We start from the raw sequence: 25,701 nt of genomic DNA, 5'->3' as shown, positions 1-25,701 counted from the left end.
TCATCTCATGCCTCGACTACTGCAGTAGTCTTCTTATTGGTCTTCCTGCCTCAGGTGTTCCAACTCCAATCCATCCTTTTCTCTACTTTCAAATTAATCTTTCTGACACATAGATTTGACTGTGTTGCTGGTCCTCTGTCTTCAATAAACTCCCCATTAGTGTCTCCTTATTAGCCCCAGGATAAAATATAAAATCCTGTTTAGCTTTTATAGCCCTTCATAACCTGTTTGCTGCCTACATTTTCAGTCTTTATACGTTTTATTCTTCTCTCTTACAATGTACTCTGTGATACTGGCATCCTTGCTGTGCCTTGAACTTGACACTGTCTCTGACTCAGAATGTTTTCATTGACTCTCCTAATTTACCTGTTTTCCTTCCAGTCTAAGTTATAGTTTCACCTTCTTCAGGAAACTTTTCCCAGTCTTTCTTGATCTTCGTGCCTTCCCTCTGAAATTACTCCCAATTTATTCTGTATATATCTTAGCAGTACATGATTATTTGCATGTTGTCTCCCCTATTAGACTGTTACCCCCCTGAGAGTAGGGACTGTTTTGCCTATTTATTTATTCCCAGCGCTTATTAGCACAGTACCCAACACATAGTAAGTCCTTACTTTATAAATGCTGATCTGACTTCTCCCTTAGTCCCTACTGAGCAAGTCTATTTAAAAAAGTTTTTTAAAAGTTAAAAAGTTTAGCCAAAAGAACCAATCAAACCCATTGCCTATGTGTAATAACGTATGCAACATTCTATACTCCTATATCGTCATCTCTTCAACAAAATGAAGTTGGTGCTTTTTTTCCTTTGGACCAGACTTCAGTCATTAAAATTACATAACCAAGCTGTTTAAAATACATAAATCTAAATAGTTTCCTAAAGGTGTTTTACTTAAAATTATCATGTATACACAAAGCAAGTAAGGATCAAATATTCCATTAAAAAACATTTCTTACTCTTGTTTATACTTTTATTTTAAGGCTAATAATTTGTTTTACAATATCTTGCCTTCTTTAGTACTTACCCATTTAAGGATGAAGATCTTTTAAAATTTCACAGAAAGGATTTAAGATGACAACTTCATAGAGTGGCAACTGTAATCTAGAATTTTATTGAAGTTAATGAATCATTATTACCCTTTTATAATAGAATATTAAAAGAACATGAATTTACTAATTAGTTCTCTCATGCTTCCCAAACACTTTGTTGTTGAGTTGTTCCAGTCATGTCCAACTCTCTGTGACCTCATTTAGGGTTTTTTTTTTGTTGGTTTTTTTTTTGGCTTTTTGGAGGGGGAAAGCAGGGCAATTGGGGTTAAGTGACTTGCCCAAGGTTACACGGCTAGTAAGTGTTAAGTGACCGAGGCCAGATTTGAACTCAAGTCCTCCTGATTCCAGGGCCAGTGCTCTATTCACTGTGCCACCTACCCCCCCCTCCCCCCTTTGGGGTTTTCTTGGCAAAGATACTGGAGTGGTTTGCCATTTTCTTCTCCAGCTCACTTTATAGATGAGGAAACTGTGGCAAGCAGGGTTAAGTGACTTGCCCAGGGCCACACAACTGTAGGAAGTGTCTGAAGCCATATCTGAACTCAGGAAAAAGAATCTTTCTGACTCCAGGCTGGACAGTCTATCCACTGTGCCATCTAGCTTCCCCTTCCCAGACATTGCCTAGTGATAGTAGGTATTACTTCTAAAACATATAACATTTTGTAAGACTTTGTAGACTTTTTTTTTAAGTGAAGGATAATAAATGTAGTTCTGGTTAATTAGAGTAGTTCTTGACACAGATTCATTAGTTATGACTGTATGTGACCTCATTATCACCAGGGAATCTTTTACAATAATAAAACTGTTCTCTCACAGCAGTATTATACTTTTAAATATTTGAGTGTTTTAAATCAGTGATTATGCATAAAATACTGAGACTTGTTTTTACAATAACCTGTAAAATCTTTTTTTCTTCTATTAATTATTCTCACTAGATGTCTAGGGAATGTAAGGTAGAATTTTAATTATTAAAATTTGGTTAAACTCAAATTTTTTATTTTGCTTATAAGGACTATTCTAGGTGTTTGTTTAATAAACATGAAGTGCCTGATTTATTCGATGAATTGTACTAGGCAGATACTACTCAGTTTTATTTAGTAAAATGCTTGCAACCTCATAAAGTTGGTAATCAGGCAAGTCTGTTTTTCTTTTACTGAGGGACCAATGTGGTAGTGATGTGTAGGCTGGTTTTGGTGGGAGAAGACTTCAGATAAGGATTACTCTTAGAAGAGCGATAAGAACCTTCACTGGGTGGTGATACAATGAAAATGGAAAAGAGGGTGTGGATGTGAGATGTTTAAGCCTTAAAATCAAAAGGGAAGGCAGTCAAAGATCACTAAGGTTACATGCTTGGATTACTGAAAGAATGGTATTCAGGAAGGAGAGGCAATGTTTATACAGAAAAGGTAAGTTGAGGATTTATCTAGACAAGAGTAAGTCCAGATTTTAGATTTGTCCAGCTTGAAAGGAATTGTATGGAGGGAAGCAACATTTAAGTGGAAATTACAGTTACAAAATTTGGTGCTGGAGAGGACCTCTTCATCTAGTCCAGATGCCCAGGGGAAGGGGAGAATGACCAAACAATGGGAGATTACACAGAAAGTAAGCAATAAGGAGGCACCTGAAGTGAGAGGAGCAATGATTTCAAATCTACTGTTGTTTAAACCCTGGAGATAAAATAGATCAGCAAGGCTGAGCATAGAGAGAGAAGATAGATGAGAGAGCCAAGAGAAAGAAAAAGAAAAGGATGCAAAAGAGGGACTGGTCAGATAATTAACATGAGAACCAGGACAATGTGGCACTGGGGGAGGGAGGGAGTGGAGTAGAGATGATTGAGTAAGAGGATAGTTAACAGTCTCAGTGCTTGGGACATTCCAGGATAAGATTTTTTGTTTCTCATACTGCTTCTTTAAGCCTTATTACTCCAACAAGTAGCTTCTGTTTGTCTCATTAGTATTCAGAACTGCCCCTATCATATATTTTTCAACAAATTTATGTCTTGAAATAATTGTCAAGTGGTGGCATAGTGTCTAGCATTCTTGACTAGGAGTCAGGAATAACTTAGTTTGAATCCTGTCTCAGATATCTATGAGCTATGTGACCTTGCACAAATTACTTAATGTCCGACCCTCAGTTTCCTCTTCTGTAAAATGGAAATAACTATCTACTTCACAAGATAATTGTGATAATCAAATAGATAATATAAATACAATAAAAATCCTTTGCAAACTCTAAAGCAATATAGACATTTTAGCTGCAATTACTATTTTCATGGATTTTTGATTTTCTGCTCTTTCTCCATTTGAAATTTTAGGGAAAGATTTTATTTTTCCCTTTAGTCCAGGCTATCGAGTACAATTCTAACCTCTTTGTCTGGACTGTCCAAAAGAAAACCTGTACTTCAATTGTATCGAAGTTTTGTATTGTAGATGTGTTTGTTTGTATAGCTTCCCAGTTGATAAAAGTCCTGGATAACATTCTTTACTAATATTTAAAATTTGCTGGCTACAGTTTTTCTGCTTTTTCCTTTTATTTCATATGCTATTTCTCTTGCCTAGGTTTATTGACTGGTGTTGTTGTGGACTCTGGTGATGGTGTAACTCATATATGTCCAGTATATGAAGGCTTTTCTCTTCCTCACCTTACCAGAAGACTGGATATTGCTGGGAGGGATATTACCAGATACCTTATCAAGGTAAGTTGGAGGGGAAAAGTCATATTAAACATTTTTTTGTTTGTCTTCATTAAATTGCACTATGTTGGATTTACCTTAGAACTAATCTGCTCATTTCAGAGAATATTAAAAAAAAACAACTCTCCATTCCAATCTACAGAAGACATGATGAAAGATCTCTTTATAAATTAGCTTCCCAATTATATTTTACTCAACATTTTTTTTTTTTTTTTGCTTTTTGGAGGGGTGAAGGCAGGGCAGTTGAGGTTAAGTGACTTGCCCAAGGCCACACAGCTAGTTTTTTTGTGTGTTAAGTGTCTGAGGCTGAATTTGAACTCAGGACCTCCTGACTCCAGGGCCAGTGCTCTATTCACTGCACCACCTAGCTTACCCTATCCACTCAATTTTTAAAACAAGTGAATAAGGTTTATAAAATCCAGGTGTTCTCAATGCATTTTTTAGGATTCAGGGCCTACTTATTTAAGTTCTACTCTATTTAATCCTTTTTTTCTGTTATAAATCAATTGAATATATTTAAGGATGTTTTTGCTGTCTTTCACCTATTAAATTTATAACTTTTTAGGATCCCTGTAGTTTTTTCAACAACTGAGATAAATAATGCCCTTTCTTTATTGAATGGAACTGGGCCTTAAAATGAGAGGAAGATTGTCAGTAGGGACAGATGAGGAAAGAAGAGAAATTAACCATGTATAGGAGTTGGCATCCTGAAAGCCAGAAAACAGAGGGTCAGATGAGGCCAAAAAAGGGGGGGAGGGGCTCGACTACTTTAGCTGCTATATAAAATCTATGCAAAGGGAAGTCCTATGAAATATGACCAGAAAAATAGGTTAACTCCAGATAATAGGAGGCATTGAATGCTACACTAAGAAGTTTGTGTTTTATTCGTTAGGTATAACTAACTAAAAGTTTTTTTCAGTATAAAAGTTTTGTGACCCAGGGTATATGTTAGGAAATATGTTGGTAGCAATGTAAAGGATTGGATAGACAGTAGTCAGGGGAATCAATGGTAAATATATATATGGAAAGTCTCTGATGTACTTAAGTCACTTAACCTCAGAGCTTCTTTCTTCATCTGTTAAAATGGGGGATAATACTTGGACTAATGGTTTTGGGGAGGTTATATAAATATGACTTAATAGGCTCAGAGAAGAGATGATGAGGGCTTCAGCTAGGTTAGTAGAAATAGGAATGAAAAACACAAGATGGGACGTAATGAATTTCAGAGGTAGAATTATATTATGGGAGGAAGGGCAATGGAGAGGTGAGTGAGAGGGAAAAGAAAATGACAAATGGGAAAGTTAAGTGAAAGTGTAGGTTTTGGAAAAAATTAATGAATGAAATTTTTGGTATGTTGAGTTTAAGATATTCTAAAAAGGTGGGGAGTACCTAGCAAACCGTTAGACTGTAAAACTAGAGCAGATGGTAGAGGTCAGATTTTGGAAGTATACCTGAATAGTGGTGATGATTGACATGATAGTGATGAATGAGATTGCCAAGCAAGTGAGTGTGGAAGAATAAGGGGGCTGAGGACAATCTTGATTAAAATCTCCACTTTAGTGGTTAGGAGAAGAAAAGGAAACAAGGAAAGGGCCCTGAGATGTTAGGGTGGGACAACCAAAAGTGCAGTGACACAGAAGGGGACAGAGGGTATTGAAGTAGGGGGAGGGAAGGATGAAGAAGACAGTGTTACATGCAGTAGAGATGGCTGGAAATGAAGCCACTGGAAATTTTTAGTAACCTTGGAGAGAGAAATTTCATTATAGTGACAGAGAAGAAAGCCATACTAAAGGGTGGTAAGGCAGTGGATACACTGAGTGTATACAACTCATGCTGGAAGTTGAATTGTAAAAGAGAAGAGAGAAGCTGAAAAGTTGAGAAGTGAGTATAAGAGTTGAGAGAAGGGCTTTTTGGGGAGGTGGTTAATTTTTGGTTAGGAGAAATTGAGGCTGGAATGGTGGGGGTGGGATGATCAGTGGAACATGCTGCAGAGGAGTTGACAAAGATTGGTTGAAGACATAAGATAAACAGAAATCTTCCAGGTCAGAAACTTTTGCTCACTATTAGCATGTATAGAAAAAGACTGAACATAAAGGCTGCCAAGTCAGTTGGCCATTATTGATTTTTGACTTAAGTAGCCATCCCTTAATCGCTGAGCTAGAATTTACTACATTTTGGTTGGCCTGGTTGAGTATGTTTGAGCTTTCTTTCCAATTCTTCCTATACACCACTAACTATTGAGTCCCTGTTTAATAGGGATCATGATAACTTGTCTTTCCTATCTCAAAGCATTGTGGTGAGAAGGTCCTTTTTAAACATTAAAATAGTATGTAAATGCAAATTGGTGGTTCACTCTACTGTCCAGTGCTTGCTAATCATGGATAGTGGGGATCTTCAGAGGATTTTCATGGCAGATGAGGTAGAGATACAGAACCTTTCTCCCATGTAAACTTTTGTTTAATATAAGAATATCAAGTAAGAGAAAAAGTCATATTGTATCCTTTTCACATTAATACTTAAAGGGTGTAAATTTCGTTATCTTGGGGTAATTTTTTCCATTCATGAAGATCACAATTCTTCTAAGCCATACCCCTTAATGAGTCTTGGGTCTGGATTACTATGTCTAAAGTAACTGATTATCTGAAGACTAGCTCTTGTAAATATAACTTAATCTATTTCTGTGAATACATGTCTTTCAAAGCCATATCCTTGACTGAACTGTTTTCATAGAATTTCTTCCTTTTTTATTTCATGAACAAAAACCATAAGAGAGGTTTGACTTGAGTGATGGAGAACAAAGTCAGATTGTAGGGGATTGAGAAGTGAGTATAGGCATAGAGCATAGTCATTGAAAGTATAGACAAAGAAAGGTTAGAGGGAAGGAATTGCCAGTATTTAATAAATCATGTGTACATGAGGCAGCAGAGCAAAAAACATTGGATTTAAAATTAGAAGAACTCTGGATTTAAATTCTGTTACTGAGTGAGCCACTGAACCTTTTTGTGCCTTACTTTCCTCATCTGTAAAAGGAAGATAAATAATGGTGTCTCCCTTGCTGAATGACTGTGAGGGTCAAATAAAAATATAGATAAAATACTGTGTAAATGTTACCTATTGTGCAGAATTTAAGATCTAAAAATAAAAATGGCAGTGCTTATCCCTCCTTGTTTTCACATCAGCTGCTTCTGCTTCGAGGATATGCCTTCAATCATTCTGCTGATTTTGAAACTGTTCGCATGATTAAAGAAAAGCTGTGCTACGTGGGGTACAATATTGAACAGGAGCAGAAACTGGCCCTAGAAACCACAGTATTAGTTGAATCTTATACAGTAAGTATGATGTGTCTAATTTCAGAAATTAAAAGATATAATTAGTGTTTTTTCTTCATGACTGAGTTTCAGTCTGCGTAGTTAGAATAAAACAGTAGACATATCACTGACAATGTAGAGCATTTAAACTAGTAGAATGTAATTGCTTTACAGGGTCATCTTCTTCAAACCAAATATTTTTGTTCTTGTGTTAAGAATTATAAATAATCATTTGAAGGGTTGGAGTGATTTATATCTAAAATTCCCTTGCATTTTTTTTTCTTTTTGGAGGGTAGAAGGTAGGGCAGTTGGGGTTAAGTGACTTGCCCAAGGTCACACGGCTACTTTGTATGTGTGTTTAGTGTCTGAGTTCAGATTTGAACTCAGGTCCTCCTGACTTCAGGGCCTGTGCTCTATTCACTGTGCCACCTAGCCACCCCCCTTCCATTTCTTAAGTTTTTATGGTCCTGATTATTTTATAATGCTATACAGCATAGACTAAAGCTGAAAATTCTATATGCATTTGTTCTACCTTACTCTACCTGTCCTCCATCCTCCCACAAATCTGAAGCTTGCCTTGATAATTCAGTATGTCATTTTTTTCTTTGAATCGGTGTTTAATTAATGAGATGTTCATAAATCCTATCCATTAAAGTTAATCTTTAGGATAATACTTGCTTTCCTATAACCTAGGTAACTTTTTATAAGACTTTAGTTGTTGACCTAAGGAACAACCTTTAGCCTTTAAATTTATCTAAATAAGATGTCTTTCTTTTCTTAACTTTATATAGGAATGAAAGAATTTAAAGTCGTATTTAATACTGACTAAACACATAATGGAGTTTTTTTTTTTTCCTAAGTAAAATCACATCTGGAGGAAAATAGAAGAGAGATACTTGGGCCCTACCAATAAGAGAACTAGAAACAGTGATGATCTGGCTAACATTTCACAACTCAGAAATAGACAATGTGTTCATGTTCTTCTATAACTTGAAATGTGTTCTTAAAAATCACTCTGCTATGCAAAATTGTACAATAAAAACCACAGGCTTTCTGAGGGAAATGGAATTAGGGAGATAACAATTAAAACTTTATCAGTGACACATAAAAAAAGATAGGAACCTAATAAATCACTAGCACAATTTAAAACATTAAATGCTCAAGAAATGCATAGATATTACAATAAATAGTGGCATTGCTTACTTTGACAAAAGGGGTATATGTTTGTGCTTGAGCATGTAGCTGCTACTGTACCAGAAGATAAATGCTAAGCATTCCATTTTCCCTTGGAAAATACTGTAAGTTTTCTTGTAGAAATGAGCATCAGAAGGATTGCAGCTTGTGAGTTATTGTGAATTGGTGCAGTTTTCTGTGTTCTCACTTTTCTGATGAAATCCTAAACAAACTCAAAATTTATTTTATGCTCAAATTTTTCCCACATTGGAATAAATTTGTGTTTTTAAAACAAGTGTTATAGCAGAACTGAATGTATTTCTTATTAGATATTAAATGAAATTTGATTATTGTAGCTAACAGATGCAGTAGTTTTAGATGAGTTATTTCTATCATGGGAACTAATTATATAACAGAATCAAGTTGAGGAGGTGCTAAATATAATTAATATGTTAAAAATTTTAAAGCAACTGTGATTAAATACCATAATTAATTTTAGGATCTCATGAAGAAATACATCAAATGCCAGCATGCCAGTACACATATTTTGCTTGTAATTCAGCCTACTGAACAGTGTAGTGGTAGTATAAGAGAGGCAGTTAAATAAATATAAACTTGGTATGACCCAAGTATTTGTTTTACAAAATCATGTGCCTAATAAAGTTGATATGACACTAAAAAATTTTTAAGCTTATATTAAATGTTTTTAAATTTTATATCTGAAATGACAACCTTTTTTTTTTTAGTGTGATATTTTCACTTCCAAATATATCCCTACCTGGCAAAACTGTCCCCTTTTAGGAAGAAAAGAAGTGCAATGAAAACAGCCAATATATCAACTATAAGTGTTTGCATTTATATATATGAGCTCTGACTAAGCTAATAGTTCTTGACGTAGACACAAGAGTCCCCCAACTCTGCAAAGAGAGGAAGTGCATTTTCTCAACTCTTCTGGAAAATTTGAATTTAATTTTATGTTTAAAGCAAAAATATAAACATTGTTAGCTTACATGAAAAGTAGTAAAATATAGCAAGTAGATAAAATAGTATAATCTGCTAGAAAAAATCTAGTAGTATGGGAAAAAAAGATGTTCTCTTGCTGCTGAACACTTAACTTAAGCCATGACTAGTTATCTAAACTTTGACAAGTAATAAGCCGTTTGCCTCCACTACCTTGTCTACAGAGTGAAAATCCAACTTTTAACCATAGTTTATGTGTGCTCTGTTCAAATACTTAGAACAGTGCTCTTAGAATATATTTATTTACATGCATCTCTATGCAGATAGCCCCCAAATCTTTCCCACTCTCTCAGCTCCAGGCCCAGGTCTTAGGATCATAGCACTTGAACTTGAGAAGATCTTGGATATCATCTACTCCAATTCCTCTTTTATAAATGAAAAAAACCTGGAACCTAACACAGTGAAGTGACTTGTTCAGGGTAACACAGATAGTATGCATCAGGGGCAGGATTTGAACCCAGGTCTGCTCTAACTCCAGTCAGTGCTCTTTCCACTATGCCATGCTGTTGGCCATCTGCACCTAGAGGTCCCGTAGGTATCCAGCTTACCCTATTCAAAATAGGATGAGAATTTATTACCTTCTCTCCCTAAGCCCTTCCCTTCCTCCAACCTCCACATTTCTGTTGGGAACACCACCATCATCTCTCCTTTGCCTTTTGGAGAAAATGCACTTTTGTTGTCACTTAGAACCTTCACAGTCTGGCTTCGGTGTACAGCATGTTGACTACATAACAGTCCCTGCCATGTGCTCTACACTCAAGCCAGATCAGCCTCGTTATGCCTTCACACACACTGTCTTCCCATACCTCAGTTGCTCTCATACCTTGCCACCTTTTGGGAAACCAAACTTCCTTCAAGGCTCAGCTCAAGTGCCACCTCTTTTAAAAGAATTGTTTTGATTTCCCCAGTTGTCAATGCACCTATATTTATTTATGAATAGACTTAATCTCCCAGTAAAATAGAAGCTCTTTGAGGGCAGAAACTGTTTCATCTTTATGTTTGTATACTCAATGCCTGGTACATCTCCTAACCCATAGGAAGAGATTCATGAAAGCTTATTGATTGACCTGCATTTTATAGACAAGGGGAAAAACTTAAAGAGATTTGTATGACTTCACCATTCATTCAGGTTTTAAATGTTAGAGGCTATATTTGAACTTGTCCGTTGGTTTTTTTTTTTTTTTTTTGGAGGGGTGAAGGTAGGGCAGTTGGGGTTAAGTGATTTGCCTGGCTACTAAGTGTTAAGTGTCTGAGGTCAGATTTGAACTCTGGTCTTCCTGACTCCAGGATCGCTGCTCTATTCACTATGCCACCTAGCTGCCCCGAACTTGTCCATTGTTCTTTTTGCTAAAACATACTGCCTCTTTTCTAGTTGTGTGCTTTGCAATGATGGAAAGTCAGTTCAGCTTTTGGCCAGCATGGTAATGAATTCTTATTAAATATATACTTGTACCCTTGTTTTCTTATATTTTAGCTCCCAGATGGCCGAATTATCAAAGTTGGTGGAGAGAGGTTTGAAGCACCTGAAGCTTTATTTCAGCCTCATTTGATCAATGTGGAAGGAGTAGGTGTTGCTGAACTGCTTTTTAACACAATCCAGGCTGCTGATATTGATACCAGGTAAGTTAGCATGATCCGTGCTTTCATGCAAGCTTTTAGAAATGAGTATATTGTACATTGTGGTTGAGCTGTCAATTAATTGGCAAGAGTTAGTGTTTTTAAGTACCAGAAAGTAATTTCTGAAGGGTGGCAGTGAACTTCAAACATAAAAATAAACTCGTTATACTGGGTTAAAAGCTACTTTTTTTTTAAAGCATAGATTAGTTGACCATAATTTAAGGGATATGCCCAATGAGTCATTTTGGTAAAGTAACTGTGGAGCAGGGGATAATAATGAGTATATATTAAAACAGAACATTTATTTTAGGCTGAGTCTTGGCAAACAGCAAGCCAAGTAAAAGACTGTCAGATACCCCTCTAATTGACGCTTTCTAATTATGGTAAATACTTCTGGCAAGGATATTTTTATCTCACAGTTGATATAATAATGTGTATTAAACCCCATATGGCCCATTTTTGTTCATAGGATCCTCATAGGGGTGGAAGGGCCCTCAGAGGCCATCTCATCCAACATGTATTTTTTAAAAATATTCTGAACTTAACACACACCAAATGAGTGTTTCCATATAGAATTGTGGATCTCTGTTATATAGAGCTTGCTTTTCTTTTTTAGTGTAAAATAAATTCAATATGTAACTTTTAAAATTATCCTGCTTACTCTCTGTGATTCTTTTTGGCCTTTTCTGTATGTTTTTAAAAAATCCTTTTGTGACTCCTCTCTCTCTCTCCCTCCCTCTCCATCTCCTTCTTTCCCTCCCTCTCCTCTCTTTGTAACTATTTCCTTAATTTACCTCTACCCCTGCCCCCCATTTCCCTATTTGAAAAAAAAAAAGATACTTGAAACTCCTGCAATAGATATGCATAATTAAGGAAACTAAATCCCCACAATGGACATGTCTGAAAATATATGTCTTATTTTGCATTTTGAGTCCATCTGACTCCTCTGTCAGGAAGTGGGTTGCATACTTCATCATTGCTCCTCTGAAATTTCCTTTATTTTATAGATGAAGAAATTGAGGGTCAAGAAGATTGTGATTTGTCCTGGGTCATACACGGCAGTACGTGTCAGGGAGGATTTGAACCCAGGTCCTCTGACACCAGAGCCAGTGCTCTTCCCACTATACCATGCTGCCTCCTATTGTTTACCTCTGGCTGGCATTCAGTTCTTTGTGTTTTTAAGCACATTTAGTGTATAAAGCATAAGTCAAGCCATAACTCCTTGCCCAAAGGACTTTTACGTTTGAGAGCAATAGCACTTTCATCACCCATACAAAATCATACCTAAATTCTCAATACTCGGGGCGGCCAGGTGGCACAGTGAGTAAGAGCGCCGGCCCTGGCGTCAGGAAACCTGGGATTGGTTCTGGGCTCAAATACTTAACACCCACACAAAATAACTGGCCATATAACCTAGAGCAAGTTACTTAATCCTGATTGCTCAAAAAATAAATAAGTAAATGAATACTGAATAAATAAATGCTCAATACTCATGCGTGTGTATGTAATATATATATAAATACATATGTACGTTTGTGTACACACGCATACATTTAATCCTCTCTGTCCACTCTTAGCAGTAGATAGAGTAACATTCCACTTACTAGAGTCCATCATTTTGGTTTTATAACATAACTGAGAGGCTTGTTGTCCACTAGCAGCACCAGTCAGTGTCTGCTAAGGTCTGTGACTAGTGGTGTTTTTCCTCAAAATATTAATGGAAAATGGAGACTTGGCAGTATTGTCTAGATGAAACCACATCAAAAGCAGCACTAGGAGTAATTCAGGTCTAGACAGCATGATAGCTACTGGAAAGAGCATGGATGTGGAGACAACCAGTCTATTAGGCTTTATTAGGCACTTACTGAATTCTGGGCGCTGAGCTGGAACCTGGATTTGAATTTCAGCTCTGCTACTTGTTAATTGGGGCAGGCACAGGATTGAAATCTACCTCTTTCACATGGAGATGGTGGCATGGTTCCCAGTAACACTTCTGATCTGCATGTCCCCAGCAAGAGTGGGGCTGATAGGGGCGGCCAGGTAGCACAACGAGTAAGAGCACCAGCTCCAGTGTCAGAACGACCTGGAGATCGAATCCCGGGCTCAGACACTTAGCACCCATCCAGAAACACCTGGCCATGTAACCTTGCGCAAGTTACTTAACCCCAATTGCTTAGGGGTGGCCAGGTGGCTCAGCGAGTAAGAGTACCGGCTCCAGTGTTGGGACGACCTGGAGATCGAATCCCGGGCTCAGACACTCAGTACCACACCCAGAAATAACTGGCCCTGTAACCTTGAGCAAGTTACTTTAAAAAAAAAAAAAAGAGTGGGGCTGATGATGTGGTCCAGGTCCAGGGCAAGCAAGGGTTGGAGATTCCTGAGGGAGTGCCACCCAGAGTTAGTTCTTTACCGATTCTAAACTGAATGCATTTATTTCAGTGTCAGAATGAAAGGAGAAGGGAGGGGAGAATGGGCCCTGACTCCGGAGTCAGAAGGCCCGGGTTCAGGTTCTGACCCTTGTTAGTGACTTTCTCTCTGACCTTTGGGCAATGCACTTCCCTTTAATTTCCTCATCTGTGAAAGGATGGGATCAGATGATGACCTAAAGGCCTTTCCAGCTATAAATTGTGATTTGTAAATTTAACCAAATTTACTTGTGTGATTTTAGACAAATCTTTTTGACCTCTCAAGACCTCAGTTTTCATATCTATCAAAGGAGGGGATGTGGATAGATGATTTCCAACTCAAAGTCCTGAGATACTTTCTCCCTGAGTACCAGATACATCAGTCATTGTAGTCCTCTAATTGAAAATTAATGCATTTTGACAGCACTGAAGAGAGAATTGAACTGGTGACAAGAAGCCTGAGTTTTAGTCCTGCTTAGGTCACACTTTGGATAAATGCTTTTACTTATCAGTTTCTCCTTCTTCTCTTCCCCCTCCCCCCCATCTATAAAATGAGGCAGGTGGAGGAATGGGTGATTTCCTCTTGTCTTTTCAAACTCCCAGTCTATAACCTGATTTATCTTCTCTAGATCTGAATTTTATAAGCACATTGTGCTTTCTGGAGGATCTACTATGTACCCTGGACTGCCATCTCGTTTGGAACGTGAACTTAAACAACTTTACCTAGAACGAGTTTTAAAGGGAGATGTGGAAAAACTTTCGGTAAGTAGCAAGCAACATAGCTGAGGCTTACTGTAGTTTTGAATTTTAGAAAGTAGATTAGGAATCCTGATAACCACTAGAGGGAGCTAGGAGCTCAGCCTTTGTGTGACATGGTCAGCTAGAACATCTTGGAGAATGGGATGACTTTTTCCTTGCATCTTCTGACCTAGGAGTGGACCAGACAGGACCAAACCTTTTGGGCAGACTTCAAGTATTGGGCTAAAATCACATGGTGACTCTGAGAATGATCTTTCTGATTTTACTGTTCATAACCAATTCTCCAGCTGAAATGACTAAATATTTCTTTCTCTGCTCTGCTTCCTCTCAACAATTTTTGAGCGCTGTACTCTATTAACTGGGTTAGACATTCGTAGGGGGGTAGGAGTAGAAAAAACAAGACTTTTTTAAAAAAAATTATTTATTTATTTTTAGTTTACAGCATTGAGTTCCATAAGCTTTTGAGTTTTAATTTTTCTCTTTCTCCTGTCCCCAAGATAGTGTGCAATCTAATATAGGCTCTACATATACCTTCATATTAAATATTTTTTTACATTAGTCAAAATAAGACTTTTTTGCTGTCATTAAGTTCTTTATTATCTGTTATAAAACAACATAGTCTTCAAAGTTTGTATTTTCATTTCCTTCCCCTTCCATTTCTGACTACTTGATGATCTCTTCTTATTGATCACTGCCACCCCCATTTAAACTTGGATATCCTGAAACCAACTCTATTCCAAAAAGTCCTCTCTTGACCTCTGAATTTCTGAGACAGCTAGGTGACACTGAATAGATTGCAGCCTCTGAAGTCAGGAATACCAGAGTTCAATTCTGGTCTCAGATGCTTATTATCTCTATGACCCTGGTCAAGTCATTTAACCATCTAACCAAGACCTGAAGTCTCAGCTTCCTAAACTATAAAGTAACAATAATAACAGCGCCTACCTTACCAGGTTGTTGCGGGGATCAAATGAGATAATGTTGGTTAAAAAGTGCCTAGTACAGTGTCTGACACATAGTAAATGCTATATAAATGTTTATTTCCTTCCCCTTCTCTCTCCTCCATGCCCCCTTCTTCAATTGATGACACCATCCTTCTCCCAATTAACAGGCTTGAAATTCCTATGTTCAGCTCTTCTCTCTCTAGTTCCCTATACTCAGTTAGTTGTCAAGTCCTGTGGAGTTTCTTTCCATAGTACTGCTCACTTCCATTGCGTTCTTACCGTTCCCATTAATACCACTCTTAAGTGAGGCCTCCATTAATTTTTACCCCAAATTATTAGTTACAATAACTTTACCACTGGTTTCCTGGCCTCAAGTCTCATCCCCTTAGAAAATCCATCATTGCTTTTAAAGACACTGATTGTATAATTCCCCTACTGAAAACTACCTTTTTTCGATTTCTCATTGTTGACTGAATAAAAACCAAATTCCTGAGCCTGGTATTTTAGTCTGTCTACAGTCATATCTGGCATGGCTTTGTGACCTTTATCTAGTCCCCTCCATGTACCCTGTGTTCCAGCCCAACAGGACTACATGATTTCCTCCAGCTCTTTCAACATTTGCCTGTAATTTTGTTCTCATTTTTCTTTACTCTCTGTTCTCCTGCCTACCATGTCTGTTTGTTAATATCTATCCATTTTTCAAGGCCCACTTTAAATCCTAGCCAGTCTTTGCTAATTTCCCCTTGGTCAGAATGTAACATTTTCTTTTCTACTTTTAAACATTTTGCTTATACTTCTCTTATTCATCCTTGTCTATTTTGTATGTTAGTTATTTGTATTTTTTTTTCTGTTGGATTATAAGTTGTCTTTTTTTTCTCCCAAGGAATTCTGGGTTAAATGACTTACCTAGAGTCATAAAGCTAGTAAGTTTCAAGTGTCTGAGTTCACATTTGAACTCAGGTCCTCCCGACTCTAGAGCTGGTGCTCTTATCTACTGTGCTACCTAGCTGCCCCCAAATTGTCTTTGAGGACAGGAAATGTATTTTATTTCTTTATCTTCCTTCAGTGCCTGGGACAGCACCTCATACATATCAGACATTTAACTTTTAAATGAAGGAAGAGAACCTGTAGTATGTCAGAAATCATGTAAGTGATTTGCAGATATTATTTCATTTGATCCTCAAAACAGCCATAGGGAGTAAGTACTATTATCTCCATTTTCCAGTTGAAACGGAGGCACACAGAGTTCAAATGACCTACCCGGGATCATTCAGGCAGGTCTCCATTGGCTTATCAAGCACATCTGCCAATTCCTTTGAGCCCCTCAGATGATGCTCACGTGGCTCAGGTGTCTGGGGGATCTAAGTACTCTTGTTATTTCTTTACTTATCTTGGGTATTTGTTCCCAGTTAGCCACTTCTGTTATGTCACTCCATTCCTAGAACCATCCTTTGCAGAGAAAACCGTGTAAGAGGGGATATTAGGGTATCTTGTTTTGCTCCTACAGATGTTATTGGGAGATAATTAACACTCCCAATCTGTTGGGAAATGTTGGGATAAGACAATCAGTTCAAACCTGAGAGGTTATACCCTGGTCACTGGTGTCCTCACTACTGTTCCTACTCAACTAACCTCATTAATATTATACACCCAAAGGGCAGAGATTCCACCATTTTCTCATCTTGGGGTGTATGATCTGGGAGGGGGAATAATGTAATGAGGGCATGTAGTGGGAGTGTAAGGAAGAAGTTGTAACCTTGAGGAGTCTGGACCAATCCCAGCTCTGAGGGGAGGAGTCATAATACCCTACGGATATTTAAGCTTGCTCTTGCTTTTGTATGGGGTGAGTGTTACTAGTGAACACCTTACAGCTTCTAAAGCATAATAAACACCTTCCTCTGTCCACTCTGAGTTCTTTTAGTGTGAATGTGTCTATCACATGGATGTCCCTGCCTGGGAAGTCCTGTCATCCCCACAGTGATGTTTTTCACAACAAAAAGTAGGAGTCTAGCAGCTTTACCTTCTCTTCCCTATTGGTTATACTTTCTATCCCTTTCCCCCAACATAACTTTAATTTTTAAAATATATTTTTTATTTAGTATTAGAATTTTATGCAGTAACATGTCAAAAACAATTTCTAACATTTGTTTTTAGAACTTCCAAATTTCTCCCTTCTCCTGTCCCCTAATTGAGAACGCACGCAGTTCGGCATAGGTTATACACAGCATAACTTTAGAAACCAGTTTTGTTAACCTTAGTTTTTTTTCTCTCTCACTTTCAAGTCATTCTCATCTGAGACACTCTTAATACTATTCTTAGTGGATTATGCTGTGCTTTTGAATTCCTTCTCCATTACCTGTCTCTCACCATGTCTTTTTAGATTCCCTGTGTAACCACATTAAGTCTCTGGACAATACCCCCTTTTCCTTATCCAGGTTTTTTCTCTTTGTGTCCTTAGGATTTCATTATTGAGCTCTTCCTGGGCTGACTCCCTATAGAATTTTAAATCATGGGATCCTACCTAAATGCATGTGAGATCCTCCCCAAATCTAGTATGTATAGAGGCTCTACCCAGCTTTCCTGTCTTCTGTCACACATTTCAAAAAGAAGCGGCTATTGCCCTCTCCCCAAGGTTTTGATGGAGAGGTAATAGTGGCTCTTGTGGCAGACTTAGAGTCAGGAAGCTCTGGATTTGATTCTTTTCTTTGATGCTTACTAGCTTTGTGATCTTAGGCACGTTATTTAACTTCTCAGCCTTATTTTCCTTATCTGTAAAATGGAGGTGGTAACTACTGTACATCCCTCACTGATAAAGATCAAATTAGGTAAGACATGTAAAGCATTTTGAAAACCCTAAGGTGCTGTAAAAATATTAACTATAATTATTTATACCCTAGAAACCAGTTCCTCCACAATGAGAATTAAGACCCAGAATATGACTTTTTCCTTGTTGGCCCTTTCATTTGGAAGGATGAAATTATCATTAAAATATACCAAGAAAGGACTTGCTATTCTGCATTTGGCAGAGCTCCAGTAACTGTCCATATAATTCAAGTTCTGTGTCACTACTATATCATTTCTCTGCACTAAACTTATAACCTATTTCCTAAACTCCACATATAATTCCTTTTTCTGTCCATTTATCTTGTAGTATACTCTAAAGACAAAATTGCTTCCATTTCTCTTTTAATCTTCATCCAAATGTTCCTCACTAGGTTTCTCCCTTCTGTTTCCTGGATTCCTGTACACGAATAAACTCAATGTGCAATACTACTCCCTATTGCCTCCCACATCTCCTTAACCCATTCTGAGGAGTATGCTTACTCAATGAGTGTTTTCTGGAAGGGGGAAGCTAGCTGTTCAAAGATATCTAAAGAAAAACAGTCTAAATATCCATCATTTGAATAATGGCTGAATAAGCTGTTCTTTATTGATAGAAAATAAGCTTACTCTCTGGCTTTCATTCTGTTGAAGGGTGGGGTAAAGATAGTATGTCCACATGCATGTATATACAGATCAAATATGAAATAAATAGAAAATAATTTTAGAGAGGCAGACTACGGTTCTTAACTTTTTTTAGGCAAAGTATGTGAGGAACAATGAGAAAGTCAGTTTAGTTAGGAAAGGGAATAGTATACAATAAAGCTTGGAAAGGTAGATGTCTTTATCTCCACTAATATGATCAACCTTTGAATTGGCCCAGATCATTTACTTACTTTTCAACTTACATTCATGCCTTCCTTATTAGGTGGTTAATAAATACTTTTTGACTATGCTTTTCTCCTTGCTGATTTAGGAGAGATCTCTTTTGACAGATTGTTTAGATTAAATTAAGTATTTGAAATCTTGTTCACCATTTTTTTTCCTTTTTATCTATCCTATCAAATTAATATTCACTATTCTATATGTGTGACAGAATGAGTAATTTTAAAAGGTAATTAGTTCTCAAAAAAAGTAATTAGTTGATTTGTATCCCTCTTTTCTTTCCGCTGGTTGTAGGAAATAAAAAGACATCTTTAGCCTTGTTTCTTTCTAAATGCTGATTGAATATATCATTTTATTTTAGCTAATACAAAGAGTGTTTATTCTTTTCAGTGTTTTATTTGCTATTTCATGAGCTTTTAAAATTTGAGTTTAAAATAATAATAATAATAATAATAATAACAGCCAGCCTTTATATGGTGCTTACTATGTGCTAGGTACTGTACTAAGCACTTTACAATTATTATTTCATTTGATCCTCACAATAGCCCTGGGAGGTAGGTGTTATTATTATTCCCATCTCACAGATGAAGAAACTGAGACAAACAGTGGTTAAATGACCACCAGCTCAGAATGACACAGCTAGTGAGTATCTGAGGCTGAATTGAACACAGGTATTCCTGCCTCCAGGTCCAGCACTCTCTGTCCACTGTACCACTACCTGCATCCATAGTTTGCTTTTTAGTAGCCTGTATTTTAAGAACTATTTCATCTTATTTCTTTTAAGAACATTTTATTTCCATTTGGCTCTGTACAAAATGGAGTTTGGATTTTTTAAAAATCAGAATCTCAGAGGCCAACTAGTCCAACTTAAATGTGTACAAGAAACTGTAGTGCCAGCAGTCACTATAAATATTCCTGCATAATGCTCAATCGCAAAATATAACAGACTCTCCATATAAAAGACAGAAGCAGAACATTTATTCAGACAGCAGAAAACTGAATCCCAAAACAGTAAGCTGATTCCATCATAGTAGCAAAGAAGTTAATAAGCCACAATAGCACAGAGAGCTTTAGCATCCTTTAGCCATCCTACAAACCAAAATTTACTCATGAGCCTAACTGTGTCTTCTCCTCCCATCCATGTCCAACTATTTTGACTCCCAACTTCCTGTGGGCTCTGTTCCATCCTTCAGCAAACTCCTCCCACCACAGGCTCCATGTGATTACATTCAGCCTATTCGGGGAAGAGTTTATTTTCAAAGCAGGGACGGTCTTCAAATTCCCTTAGGCTTCTTTTTTTTTTTTTTTGAGGGCAATTGGGGTTAAGTAACTTGCCCAAGGTCACACGGCTAGTATTTTTGGGTGGGTGTTAAGTGTCTCAGGCCGGAACCGAACTCGGGTCCCAGGGCCAATGCTTTTTACTCACCGCGCCACCTAGCTGCCCCTTCCCTTAGGCTTCTTAAGGTGCAGGGAAGATCTTCAAAATCCCATTACCATTACAGAAAGTTGTGTCACCAACAATTGACGCTGACAAGTGGTCATCTTATCTTTGAAGACACCTAGTATGGAGGAACCAACTACTTCCCAAGGTAGCCCAGTTTTCTGCTTTACATGCAGTAGGCGTTTGATAATTGTTTTAGTTGCATTGTCTTGGATAGGTGTTTAATTGAATTTCTTTAATTGTCAGGAATTTAATCCTCCTTTTAAAAAACCTCATTCTGTCTCTATATGTCATCTATGCATTACTCTTCTCATGCCCTTTTTGGGTCCAAGCTGGATGTTCCTGATTCCCTCTCCACATGCATCTTTTCATATACTTGAAGATAGTCATTGCTACCCCTTCAAATCTCATTTTCTCCAGGCCTGGCTATCTCTAGTTCATTTAGATGGCAAGTTCCCTACAATTTACAGTATTAATTTTATTTCTCCCCCCATTTTAGAAATTTAAGATCCGCATTGAGGACCCACCTCGCCGAAAGCACATGGTGTTTCTGGGTGGTGCAGTTCTGGCAGACATCATGAAGGACAAAGACAACTTTTGGATGACCAGACAAGAATATCAGGAAAAGGGTGTTCGTGTGCTGGAGAAACTTGGTGTGACTGTTCGATAAACTCAAAGCTTGTTCCCATCACATCTTTAAAGCTTTCTTTTTTTTCCCTTTATTGCCAATCTTTGAACTCATTCAGCTACATGACATGGAAAAGGCCTCTCTGTGCCCTTTGACTCGAAAGGTCAGGTTTTGTTCTGATTTCTCGGGGAAGCTTTGTTAAATGTTGGTTAATGTGGCTAAATTTGACTATTTAATTTGACCACTTCCCTACAAACAAAATGTGAGAGCTAAGGGGCCTGTCTGTTGCATTGTTCCTTCTCTGTAGGCATTTGGATAATTCCTGTAGGCTTTTTTATTTTCAGTTTACTGCTATAATGCTGCTAGCTTTTGTCTTTAGCACACCAGGTGGTTTGCCTTTCTTAGCATAAGAAAAACTTTTACAGCAGCTTTTATATCCCATTATTTTTGTGGGGGAGTTACCTTTGCACCCTTTGTAGCCTTTCTTCCATAGTACGTAGCTTTAAGCTATCACTGCTACTACTATAAATACCTTAAAGCCTTCCATGTTAATGTCTTGGGGAAATATCTGGCTGTGAACTAAAATGTTAAAGTTCTCCCCTTCTTCCTCCCAGTTTGTTGGGGATTTGGGGGTAGAAATGAGTTGAGAGGTATTGTATTTTGATTTTTGAGCTGTATATCTTTTCTGTGATTATATAGGGTGAACTTTATTTACATTTATTTTGTAGGTTTTTCTATTTTAATTTTGGTATACATTTCCATACAAAAAGCAAGGGTAGAATCATATCTAATCCATTTCCATATGGTTTAACCCCAGCTTTAAAAAAATTAGAAACAGTTCTAAACCATCATTATCCTGGGACTGGTTCCCTAAAATTTCTCAACTGAAAGATGCTTTTAGTAATTCTAAGTACAGAGAAAAGCATTGTAAAATTTGATAATTTTTTAAAGTGCTTTTGTTTATTTCTGAAGCACTTATATTAAAATTTTGCAATGGCAGTAACCTGGTGCCAAGTACTATTCTTAAAAAGTGGAGATTTCCTGTAACTGACCAGTGCTGATATAAATAAAACAAGCAGATATGGTCACTGGCAGTAATTAAGAAGAGATACCTCTACTTGTTGGATTAAAAAAATAACATTGGGTTATGGGACTTGTTGCCAGTTGATAACATACTCATTCACAAGTCATTTTTGCTTGTCTTGATTTGATACTGGGAAGAGGGCAGGGTAAAATTCAGTTGTTTGAAATGTTGTTTACAAAAGAAAAATCAAGATTAAAAATCTCTAACTATTGAAAAAAATAATTGTAGCTGCTAACTATCATCCATTTTTTATGCTTGAAAGAAGAGTTGCTGTTTTATGTAAATGCATAGCAGGCTGTTGCCTATGCTACATCATCTGTATAAAACTACACAATGGTTCTTAGTATTTATTGGAAATATCAAGTAATATCATGCAGATGAAGTTCTTTCCAAATCTGTTGAATAAAGTAACAGGAAATTGTATCACTGAGTAAAAAATTGAGGATTTTGAAGACCCAGAGCCTTATTCCAGAATCGAAATTCATTCACTAATAGTGGTTTAAAGACAGGGGATAAAGGAGACTGGACATGTGATTCCATCATATGGGGAACTCTCGGGTGAGGATCCTCCCTCAACCTGTGGCAACTTAGGAGAGTTGCCTAGAGCATGAGAGGTTTTAATGACTTTTAGTGGCTGACTAAAATCAGAAAAATTGACTTAATCCTGTATTTATGAAAACTTAAGCAAAACCTTCTGTTTAAGTAAAACAAGTACAAAAAAGAGGTTAGTTATTGCAGCCAGTATTTTGATAATGGTGATTAAATTATGTTTACCCTTAGCTTGGAAAAAGGCAAACTTACAGGCATGCTGGATGTGCTTTTCAGTACCTTCACATAGCAGTAGGTAATAAATTTTAGTGGTATTGATATGAAGTATTTTAGATTCCTACAGTCTTGTATAAGTGGACATCATTAGGGTGGGATACTCATATAAATACGGCACCGACTTGAGCACTGGCCATGTCAGAGGATCCACATTTAGGAGAAGTACTGGTTGCTGTTTTCAACATTAATGGAATAACTCTTTTGACCTTCAGACAATAGTGAATCCATGGAATAAATAAACAAAATGAATATTCTTTTTAAAAAATTGTTCCCTTGAATTTTGAATTGAAGATTTTCATCATAATACTTTGAGCTAAAATAATACTTAATGATTAATCCTTATGTACACATATTGCAAAATACTATTTTGAAATCTGATTCTCATGAGTTGAATGAGTACACTTAGAAATGTCTTTTTGGGTGTCTCTGTTTAATTGATGTTTTTGTTGTGTCAGATGAGGTTCCCACAGGGAAGTTTCCAACTGCTCCCACAGCTTAAAACGGAATGCTGCTGTGAAAAAGAACTGGTTTTGTCTTCTAAAGACCACAGTCGCTCAAATTTATAATTATGATGCTTTAATTTGATTTTTTTTATCTAGAATTTGGTTATGTCTTTGACAGTTAAAGGGGTTTCTTAGGGTTACATCCTACTTTTAAACATCTATCTGCTTTAAAATCACACCAAACCTTGGTATTTAGGATGTTAACCCAGTAAACTAATAATACAAAACCATTATTACAGTTCTGAGCAATGTTAAAATACCTGGAAAGCCATTTGAGAAACTGTCAATGAATATTTCAATAGAGTTTTAAATTTAATTTGAGCACAGGCCTTTTTTATTAAAAAAAAAATAAAATCAAATTTTTCAGAGTTCGTTTGGTTTTAGTCTTATCTTTTGATAATTGTGTTTGGTTGTATTTTGTTTCATTTTCATTCATGTTTTGTTTTGCTAGAATGTTATCAGTTGACAACCTTTAGGAAGTATGTTATAAAAAAGACTAGATCGAGTTTTCCTGTGACTGCCACTTTCACATTTGGCCAAGACAAGGCTGTTAATTTTGATATATTTACTAGTTTTGTCTTATAAAATTTTACTGAATGAAAATTTTAACTAAAAGTAGACTGAAGATTATCAAAGTACAGATTATTTTTAATTTTAGATAACATACCTGTGTTCACAGTTTATTGACTTTCATAAAGGCCCTGACAATTCAGACTTTAGAATGAACTGAATTGAGAATGACTAAAACAGCCTTGAATCTATAGCGTATACCTTAAACAGCCACATGACATTCCCCCCCAATTTATCTCTTAGGGTTTTGTCCGGATTGGGGGTGATGGGGTGGTGGTAAATGTATCTGTTTTCCCTTCCCTTCTTATTTAACCATTAGCCACTCCAATAATGTTCTTTCTTCCATCTTCGAATTCCTTGATCTGTTGTTTTCCACCCTGTGATTCTCAGCCTTGGTTGGTGTCTTCTCCTATTCCCAGGCTACCCAAGCAAATCACAAAAGTACTGCTAATGGAGTCTACTGCAAATATATATTCTCTAATATCAAAAGGGTTCTCCTACATGGCAATCTTTTTATTCACTACCTATGCACTTTATAATATACTTTCTTAATCATGAACTTTCGCTGTTACCCTTAAATTCCCCCCAGAGCCTCCCTTTACATTTAGCAGACAACACAGCCTCCTACTTGATTATGTTGAGAATATCTCAGGTGAACTTCAGCTCCACTGCTCTCTACCTGTGTCCCCAGCCCATCTTCATTCCTTCCTTCTAGTTTCATAGGTTGAAATACTGATTACTAAAGCTAACCCCACTACCAATTTCCTGATGCTCTCTCTCATTTCTGTGACTTTGTTTGACCAACTATCACCTTTTTTCATGGATCTTCAATTTCTTTCTACCCCTTAGCTCTTTCACATATTTTTTCTGGTCTAAACCCATGTTTAGAAAACCTTATTTGACCCTTCTGTCTCTTTAAGCTCTCATCTTAGCTCTTTACCTTTTAATGCCAAGTTTTGAGAAATAATAGTCAATACTTCTGCCTATATTATCTTTCCACCCACCTACTTAGCTCATTGCAATCATACTTCTGTTCCCACCATCACTAAAATCTAATAGCTTTTTTTTTTCCTATCCTCATCACTCTTAACTCTGCTATGCCATTTGACAAATGTGATCACACCCTCTTTTTTGGACACTTTTCCCCCTTTGAATTCTCTTATGGTTTTCTTACCTGTTTGACCCCTCCTCATCTTTTTTTTTTTAATTTTATTATCTCCCTTTTCTGAAGTCACAATTGTGATTTGTTTCTCTCTAGGAATCTTGTTCTTGGCCACATTTTTTTTCTCTTTTTTTCACACCTATGATTTCATTTATCATTTTGACTTCCATATCCATAATTTTTCCCCAATTTCTCTACTTCCCTTCCCAGAGATCTATCCCCAAATAAAGGTTTTTTTTTTTTAAGAGAAAAGAGGAAAAATCTGCTTAACTAATACCAAAAAAAAAAATCTGAAAGCATGCAATGTGAAATACTTGTGAACCTCCCACCTCTGCAGAAGGGTAAGTTGGGAATGTTTTCTCATGTTCTTTTGAACCATGATTGTTCTGTATAATTTTTTTGTATGTGTATATATGGTTATTCTTTCGTTTTACCTTGTAGTCATTGTATATATTGTTTGTTGGCTCTGCTTATTTTATTCATCAGTTACCATTGATCTTGCCATAATTCTTTGTATTTATCCCATTAGTCATTTCCTTCTACACAGTAATATTCCATTATATTCATGTACTACAATTTCTTTAGCTATTCACCAATTGATGGGTATTTGTGTTGCTTCCATGTCTTTGACAGTTGCAGAAAAATGCTGCTATATTTTACTATATTTTGGAAATTTTCTTATCAGTGATTCCTGGGGGTATAAGCCCAGTAATGGAATCTCTGCGTCAAGGGTATGGACATTTTAGACACTTGTATAATTCCAAATTGCTTTCCAGAATGGTTGTATTGATTGAGAACTCTACCAACAAAATGTCCGTTTG

The 25,701-nt window shown here is 36.8% G+C and overlaps 1 protein-coding gene across 1 annotated transcript in view; it reads left to right on the top strand.

The window, feature by feature from the left end:
* ACTR2 (actin related protein 2) overlaps positions 1 to 23,516 on the top strand; it is a 63,092-nt gene extending 39,576 nt beyond the window's left edge. The window contains exons 5-9 of the mRNA XM_069068955.1: positions 3,603 to 3,739; positions 6,916 to 7,065; positions 10,712 to 10,857; positions 13,889 to 14,021; positions 20,608 to 23,516. Coding sequence (XP_068925056.1) covers positions 3,603 to 3,739; positions 6,916 to 7,065; positions 10,712 to 10,857; positions 13,889 to 14,021; positions 20,608 to 20,778 — 737 coding nt within the window. The 3' untranslated portion in view covers positions 20,779 to 23,516. The remainder of the gene's footprint in view (positions 1 to 3,602; positions 3,740 to 6,915; positions 7,066 to 10,711; positions 10,858 to 13,888; positions 14,022 to 20,607) is intronic.
* The last annotated feature ends 2,185 nt before the right edge of the window (positions 23,517 to 25,701 follow it).

The sequence above is a fragment of the Petaurus breviceps genome, unplaced genomic scaffold (assembly GCF_028583685.1).
Source record: "Petaurus breviceps papuanus isolate PSGF00001 unplaced genomic scaffold, PetGlider_PUasm1.0 90775, whole genome shotgun sequence".
Classification (NCBI taxonomy): Eukaryota; Metazoa; Chordata; class Mammalia; order Diprotodontia; family Petauridae; genus Petaurus; species Petaurus breviceps.
This window is presented reverse-complemented; position numbering and strand designations above follow the sequence as displayed.